Source organism: Lathyrus oleraceus, chromosome 1 (assembly GCF_024323335.1).
Source record: "Lathyrus oleraceus cultivar Zhongwan6 chromosome 1, CAAS_Psat_ZW6_1.0, whole genome shotgun sequence".
NCBI classification, from domain to species: domain Eukaryota; kingdom Viridiplantae; phylum Streptophyta; class Magnoliopsida; order Fabales; family Fabaceae; genus Lathyrus; species Lathyrus oleraceus.
Window position 1 is genome coordinate 98,193,132 of NC_066579.1, and position 9,310 is coordinate 98,202,441.

General features: G+C 33.5%; 1 protein-coding gene across 1 annotated transcript; it reads right to left on the reverse strand.

The window, feature by feature from the left end:
• Positions 1-553: 553 nt before the first annotated feature.
• Positions 554-1,442, reverse strand: LOC127119158 (oleosin Ara h 10.0101). Its single transcript, XM_051049344.1, has one exon. It carries the CDS (start codon positions 1,373-1,375, stop codon positions 785-787), a length of 591 nt encoding a protein of 196 aa, XP_050905301.1. The 5' UTR covers positions 1,376-1,442; the 3' UTR covers positions 554-784.
• Positions 1,443-9,310: the final 7,868 nt, after the last annotated feature.

Consider the following 9,310-nt stretch of genomic DNA (forward strand, 5'->3'; position numbering starts at 1 on the left):
GAGTTTTGTTCTCTTGTAAGAAACTTTAGTCAACTCTCCATCCTCTATTGAGGGAGCTTTTATTAAAGTAATAGTTTTTGAGAAGCTTTTATTAAAATAATAGTTTTTGAGAAGGATATAATGTTATGGTAACATAAAAATCAATAAAAATATATTATTTTATTATATTATATAATAATATAAAATGAATTTACAGAATCAATACATCATTCATTTTTCTTTTTAAAATATAAAATATAATATTTATTAAATAAATGAGTAACATGAAATCTGAATTAAAATTAAAAAAAATATATTTTTATATATTAGACAATAAATGAGTAACATGAAATCTGAATTAAAATAAAAAAATTATTTTTATAAATTAGATAAAATAAAAGAAAACATAAAATACCTATAATAATATCTAAGTTGAATTAATGGCTCTCAACCCAAATCACTTCACAAAATAATATTCTGAGTTTTCTTAATAATGTTAATAATAATATAAATTATTTTGATTTGAAGAAACAACATAGTAATTCGATTACTCAATCCAAGTGAACAAATTAAATAAACCAACAACAAAATATACATATTATAGTATACAATACAACACAAGTCATGAAACAACATGAACACAGACCTAGGAAACCAACCCACATAACATTAATAAAATAAAATAAAGTTACCAAAGTGCATACTTATTTATTTATTTTCCCATACTTATTTAAACTTACTTAACTAATATAACTGAAATTAACCACTACTAATCATAATTTTCACTCATGATGCCATCATTAATTTATGCTGATCTCTTAGCTTCATTTGCCTTCGTTTGTATGTCTTGTCCAACCTCCTTAGTCTTCTGTCCAACTTCCTTAGTCTTTTGTCCAACATATCCTGCCACGTCAGCCAAACGTCCCTTAACGCAGTCCACTTGCTCCGGCACCGTCTCTTGTACAACCCTAATGTACCTCGCCACCCATGACAACGATATAAGCCCCGTCAGCCCGCAAGCATCGGCAGTCAAAACCGCAGCCACCGCTAGTCCTATAGTTAGAACAGCAGGAACTAAAATCGGACTGAAAAGGATAAAAAGTGGTGTCATTATCGCCAATCCAACGAGACTGATGAAAAATGAGACGCTGGCTAACAAAAGCAGCGTCCCACCTACGAAAATCCCTCCGAGTGTGGCGAGGATTTGAGAGATCGAAGGACCTCTTTCAAAGAGGTTAAAAGAGAAATTGTCATCATTGTCGTCGTAACGGTGACGGTCGGGATAGTTAACACCTTTGTACACGTCCTTGCGAAGGTGTTGCTGTGGGGATGGTTGGTAGGTACCAGTTTCATAATGTGTTGCTGATGAGTGGACTTGGATTTGAGGTTGTGCCATTTTTGTGAGTATACAAAACAAAACAAAGTTTGATTCTTGAAGAATGAATGTAAGAGATTTTAATATTGGTGTGTGTGTGAATGTGTGGTTTTATAGAAAGGTGGAGTTATTGAGATGTTGGCACGTTTGCATGTGACAAGGTGAGTAGGAGGTTTGCATGAGCAACATGTTTCATACGGCCCTTGGTTGGTTACAAATATTATATATTATATTTGTTAATTAATATAATTCAATATAAAAAACATTTAATTTAACTCTTGAATTGATGCATATAGTTGTAAATATTTTTAATAATTAATTTAAAATTGAATATATATTAAATTTTTACGAAAATATATTTAATCAATTATATAATCATCCTATTATTATAGAGATATATGTGATATTTTATCAAATCTAAGTGAAACTGTAAAAACAGGGGTTATATGAGGATATTTTCCTAAGAAAAATTTGTATCACTCGACAAAATGAATGTTGCAGAGAAAATATATTGAAAAAAGTATTTACAAATGTATAAAATATTTAAATAAAAATAGTTATATAGAAAATGAGAAACAAAAATTTCAAATAATATATTCTTACACTAACACCTACACTGTATTTAATTGATAAATATTGAAATATTATATTTTTTTTAATATAATTTTTTTAAAATTAAATAATATTTATATAAAATTATGTGATTAACCAATTTCATAACTTTATTAATCAACATTTTATCTTTTATTAATCAATTTTACTATTAAAAAATATTTTTAATATCTGAAAGTTTATAATTTCATTAATCAATTTTTTATTTTTTATTAACCAACCATTTTTTACTACTAAAAATTATTTTTAGTATCAAAATATTTTCATCATTTTAATAATTAATTTTTTATATTTCATTAATCAACTTTATTTCACTATTTAAAAATATTATTCATAGACACGGCTCATTGTTCGCACAATATTCATGACTGTTTATAGATATATCTTTTTATTAAAAGAAATACTATATATTATATTTGTATTTATATGATGAAAAGTGTATATTGGTGTATGAATATAAGATCTAATTGAATTGAATAGTAAGGATGAATCACCCTTTTTCTTGTCTTTTCGGCTGACAACAAAAATATTAAAATCCAATAATATTTTTTTAAAGGCCTAAAATCAAATAATATTAGTTATAATGGAGTTCGGATGAGTAAGCATTTAATATCAAACTATTTAATATTATGTTATTAATTTATATTAATTAATTTATTAAATCATATTTTCAAGTTTATCGTTATCCGTTAATATTGTTTTCTTAATTAAAAAATGGTAATGTTAGTTCTTTATATTTAAATTAGTGTCCAAACATGGACTCCCGTATTCATTTGTCCACTTTTGATATTGTGCACAGTTGTTAAAATATAAACATATATTTTTTATTTTATTTTGATTTTAAGTTATATAATTTTTGTGACATGCATTCACATATTTATTTGTCTGTATTTTAGTACACATGTAAAAAAAATTAAAATATATTATTTTTATAATATTAATTTTAATTATTTGTCAATATTTTGATTCGAATATCTCTCTATCTCTCTGATGAAATATGTGTGTTGAAGAGAGAAAATAATTATTTTCAAAGACTACAAATATATAATTTCTTCCAAAAACACATAAAGCATGATTTTTTTTTTCCATTTGAAAGTGAATCAAATGCTTCCTCTCCCAAAGCTATGACTATATCAACCATAGCTCTGAGAGGGTTGCCTACACCAAACACTATATTATGGAGGAAATAACCTACAAACTAAAAGTAAATTTATTAGAAAAAAGAAGAGAAATAATTCATCAAAGTGAGAAATGTCGTAGTATATATATATACTTTATAATCTATTATAAAATTAACTAACAAACAAAAGAACAAATATGATGTTCAAACATAAGTGAAAATAGACATTAACCACACACAAAAATTATAGTTTTTAAGTTTATATTTTAAAAGAAAAATAGAAAATTTTCAAACAAATACCTTTTTAAAATAACCAACAACCATTGGTCAAAAATCAAATGAGCGACAACAAATGAGCAAAACCTTACGGGAATGTTTGAAGTGATAGTAAACTTGGTTTTTGTTAATATTTTAAAGCATAGTTTTTCAAAACCAGGAGCTTGTCATGATCCAACATCAATCCAAACATGCATTAAGAATCACTGTTAATACACGATTCATGAACTCAATGCATCATCATCATCATCATCATATATTATATATTTAAAAATAAACTAAGCTTTATGTTACTATATGTTGTACCCCAATATTTGTCCTCCCTTTTTGTTTTTCACCTGACTTATAACTTGAGACTCATTCATATCTCATTCATGTGCTTCATTCATTCATGATCAACACTTGCTAATAAACATCACAAATTCAAGATTTATGATTAATAAAAACCAGAGTTTGCTTGAAGATTGTGGTATTGCTCATCATATGGAGTGAAACCCTAAATTATGGATTCTTTGGGACCTTGATTCTTGAGGTCTATGTTGTGACGTTCATCTGGGCATCCCAATCCTAATCCTTGGGTTTGCTTCTATGGGATCTTGTTGCTTGACCTTCTATGCATGGATTTGGCTTCAAAATCCCAGTTGTGGGCCCATAATCTAAGTGGTAGCTTATGAAGCTTCGTGTTGTGTTTGAAACCCTAGTCGTTAGATGCTTGAAGCCTTGGAGATGACATCATGAGGATTCATTCATGCCCAAAACGTTAATTATTGATCTTTGAAATTCATGAATCACATGGCTTACTTTGAGGGAATGAAAACCCTAGTTATGGTTCATGGCGTTGGTACACTACTTGTGTGATTATTGCTTGGTTTGAGATTCTTGGTTATTGCTTGGCACTTTGATCTTTGACCTAATAAACTCTAATTCATGATGTTATGTGCTTGATCCAAGGTATGATTTTATCCACATTCCATTCATGGTTTTCTTGATTTCACTAGGGCATTGACAAGTCATGCTCTCATGTTCTATTTATGTGTCAAGATTCATGCAAGTGATCTATCTTCATTGATTCAATCTCATTCCACATTTGGTCAAAGCATTACATTAGTCCACTAGCACCCATGTCATTCATTCATTCAAATTTGTGTTAGAACTTATCTAAGGCATTGGTTTCAAGATGGTTTTCATTTGAATTTAAAGTTGTTTCATGTATAAGAATATTTTTGATTAAAAAGTACATTTCATTCATAAAAGTCATTTGTCACATTGTCCATACATGTTCATTGAGAATTACAAAGAAATTACATGTTTTTTTACATAAGTTGACTTTTGGTCAACTGCTGATTTTTTGGTCAACCAATTGACCAAAGTCAACTCACCATTTCTACATCCCCTAAACCCCAAGTCCCTTGTTTCTTCAAGACCACTCATCCTTGCATTCATCCATTTTCTACAAAAGAAATTCAAACCAATGTGTCACTTGTCATATGCATTTCAAATGTGTCATTTTCAAATATGAGCACATACATGAATTTAGTCCAAATTTCAATCATAATCCAATTACATAGGCCATACATTCTAAACCAATACATAACCTTACAATGTCATTTTTAAAGAATTTACACGAAAACCAACCATTGACAATCCTAATTTCCTATGGTATCTTCACCCTTCCATTGTGCTCATGTGACTTCTCATCCAAAGCTTGCTTCATATGTAAGTAGGCCTTATTTTTTAAGTCTTTGCCCATGAATCTTCATGACACCTTTAGGCCAATCATAGCCTATGATTCACATTTCCAAGCATCTGCATTTTCACAAAAGAATCAAATAAGTTCAATTGAATTTTCATAATTCAACAGCTTATTAATATAACAACTGATCTTCATATGTAGAATTTCATTAACATAGCACAAGCATTCCAACAGCAGCTACAACACATCCTAACTTTGCTCTAATTCAGACTTGCATAACTTAGCAAATCAAACAAAACATGGTCTTGCCTTTCTTCAATAAGAACTTGGCCCTGCAAATTGCAACTTAGAACATTACTTGCATCCGCTTCTGTTGAAAGTTTCCTGTTACACTAAAGCATAATATCACACATAAACACTTTTGCCTCTGACCATACTGTTAAACATGTGGACCAGATGGCATATAGCAATGTTAGCACTGTTGGTACTCTTGCGAATGCAGTTTCCGAGTCTGGTAACGTTCCAAACCTGCACTAATAGTTAACTCACAGCAGCAAGCCATCCTTCAGAATTTCACAACACGTCAGTTTACAACAACCTAATTACTTCTGTATATAATAACTAACGGTTCAGTGGAATCTGTTGGTGCAAAAGTAGAATGAAAGATGAATATTCTATTAAGAGAATGACGGCTACAAAACATGATAAAAGTTACAATGATTGTCACCCTATTTATAAGCTAAAACTAGGGTTACTGGAATAAGAGAAAATACTAAAATACCCTCTAACAAACTTAGGGGCTAAGAAAATAGTACAGTTAAATATGAATTACTTCTAATACCATCCCTTAATTCATATTCCATCAAAACTTGTAACACCAATTTCATCCCTTAATCTGAGGAATTGATCAGTCTTGATAGCTTTCGTCAGAACATCTGCCAACTGTTTCTGAGTGCTGCAGTGTACAACTTCTAACACTCCCCTCTGAACTTGATGTCTCAGAAAATGATACTTGGTCTCAATGTGCTTGCTTCTCCCATGCAACACTGGGTTTCTGGCAAGATTGATTGCAGACTTGTTGTCAATCATCAGCTTCAGAGGTTTGTTTACTTTAATCTTCAGATCCTGCAATAGATTCAGAATCCACACAGCTTGGCATGCAGTAACAGCACCTGCAATGTATTCAGCTTCACAAGTTGACAACGCCACAACAGGTTGCTTCTTGGAACACCAAGAAATGGGACCTCCCAGAAACTTGAATAAGTACCCAGACGTACTTCTTCTGTCAACTCTGTCTCCACACCAATCAGAATCTGAATAACTCAGAAGTTCTGACTCATCCTTTCTTCCAGAAGGAAATAATACTCCATACTTCAGAGTTCCCTTGATATACCTCAGAATCCTGACAGCAGCTTGGTAATGGGACCACTTAGGTTTACTCATGAACCTACTAACCATCCCAACTGAATAGCAAATATCAGGTCTGATATTGCACAAATACCTCAGAGAACCAACCAACTGTTTGAAGGTTGTAGCGTCCACATCCTTTCCATCAGAGTCAGAATCCAGTTTCTGATTTGTATCAGAAGGTGTGACAGCAATCTTACAATTCTTCAGATCAAATCTCTTCAGAAGTTCTAATTCATACTTGAGCTGATGCAAAATAATACCTTTCTCAGAGTATCTGAATTCCATCCCTAGAAAGTATGTCATTTTGCCTAGATCAGTCATTTCGAATTCATTCATCAGAACTTTCTTGAACTTGGCTATCTCCTGTTCAGAACTTCCAGTCAGCAGTATATCATCAACATATAAACATACCAGAGTCATATTTCCTTCAGAAGTATGCTGAACATAGACACCGTACTCCATCTCACATTTCTGAAAGCCCTGCTTCTTGAAAAATGAATCAATCTTCAGATTCCAAGCTCTGGGCGCTTGTTTCAATCCATATAGAGCTTTGTATAATCTGTACACCATCCCTTCCTGATTCTTTTTCACAAATCCAGGAGGTTGTGACACGTAAACTTCTTCTTCTAATGGACCGTTCAGAAATGCAGATTTTACATCTAAATGCATCAGAGGCCAATTCCTGTTAGCAGCTATTGCAATCACCATTCTGATTGTTTCATGTCTTGCTACAGGTGCAAACACTTCAGAGTAATCCAGCCCAGGTTTCTGTAGAAATCCTCTGGCTACCAACCTTGCTTTATGTTTGCCAATTGAACCATCTGGCTTTAACTTCTGCTTGAAAACCCATCTGACGCTGATGGCTTTCTTGTCTTTTGGAAGTTCTGTCAGCTTCCAAGTCTTGTTTCTCTCTATAGCATCAAGTTCTTCTTTCATGGCCTTCAGCCAGAGCTTCTGCTTAAGAGCCTCTTCTGTACTTATGGGTTCAGAGTCTACTAACATGACACACTGAATAACTTCTCCTTCAGAGTCTACTTCAGTGTCTTGCAGCATGTCAAATTCTGCATATCTTCTGGGGATGTTTCTGATTCTTTGTGGTCTCTGAACTTGTTCAGAGTCTTGAGCTTCAGAGTTTCTAACTTCAGATGGTTGACTTCCTCCAGAGCTTTGACCATCTTCAGGGGCTGACATATTTCCAGAGTCTGAATTGCCACCAGAATCTGGATTACCATCAGAGTCTGGGTCATCAGAGTCTGGATCATCAGAGTCACCTTCATCTTCTGAGTCTTCTCCAGAGTCAGACTCACTATCAGAATCAGAATCAACGTCTTCAGAAATTCTTAACTCTGACCTTTCTTCAGAGGTTCTAACATCAGAATCAGATTGAGACTTATCCCAATTCCAAACTTCTGATTCCTTCACAATCACATCTCTGCTGAATTCAATTTTATTGGTTTCTGGACAATAGAGTTTGTATGCACCTGTACTGTGGTACCCTATCAGAATCATCACTTTGCTTCTATCATCCAGCTTCTGTCTTCTGGCTTCTGGAACATGTTTATAGCAAACAGAACCAAACACCTTCAGATGACTAACACTTTGCTTATCTCCAGTCCACTTCTGTATTGTAACTATTTCCTTCAACTTCTTCGTAGGACATCGGTTGAGTACATACGTTGCGGTGGCAACAGCTTCTCCCCAGAGCTTCTGAGGAAGCTTCTTCTCCTTTAGCATGCTTCTCACCATATCAAGCAAAGTGCGGTTTCTTCTTTCAGCAAGGCCATTGTGTTGAGGGGTATAAGGAGCAGTAACCTCATGCTCAATTCCATTCTCCTCACAGAACTTCTGGAACTCTTTGGAGTTATACTCACCTCCACCGTCAGTTCTAAGAATCTTCAACTTCTGACCACTCTGATTCTCAGCCTTCATTCTGAACTTCTTGAATTCATCAAACACCTCGTGTTTAAACTTAATAAGGGATACCCATGTCATTCTTGTGAATTCATCAACAAATAACACAAAGTATTTATTCCCTCCAATCGATGCTACTGGGAATGGACCACACACATCAGAATGTACAACTCCCAAGGCATGTTTTGCTCTTGGAGCAGTTTCTGACGCAAATGGCAATCGTGGTTGTTTTCCTTCCATGCAAACTTTGCATGACTTTTCAGGCTTCTTAATTGCAGGAACTCCATGTACCAACTTCTTTGAATTCAGATGTTTTAAGCTTCTGAAATTCAAATGACCAAATCTTCTGTGCCACAACTCACTCTCCTTCTCAGCACTTGTTGCACTAAGACATTCTGAGTCTGCAGTTCTGACATTCACCTTGAATGTTCTATTTCTTCCCTGTTCTGACTCCATAATCAACTTCTGATTGCAGTCATACAGCTTCAGAAGATTGTCCTTCATGGTAACTGAAAAACCTTTCTCAATTAATTGTCCCACACTCATCAGATTGCTTCTGATGCCAGGTACATACCACACGTTCTGAATCAATGCTGTTTTCCCATTGTTCAGAATCACTCTGACATTTCCCATACCTTCTGCATTAAGATATTTGTCATCAGCACATCTGATCTTTGTCCTCTTTTCAGAGTCAAAGTCAACCAGCCATTTTTTGTTTCCAGTAAGATGGTTTGAACAGCCAGTGTCCATATACCACCAGTCTATCAGATCCATATCATCAGATTCAGAGGCCATCAATAACACAGATTCGTCATCAGAACTTCTGGCTATATTTGCTTCTTCTGATTTTCTCTCCTTGTTTGACCAACAGTCTCTAGCAAAGTGACCAAACTTCTTACAACAGTAACATTGGATCTTCTTCTTGTCATACTTC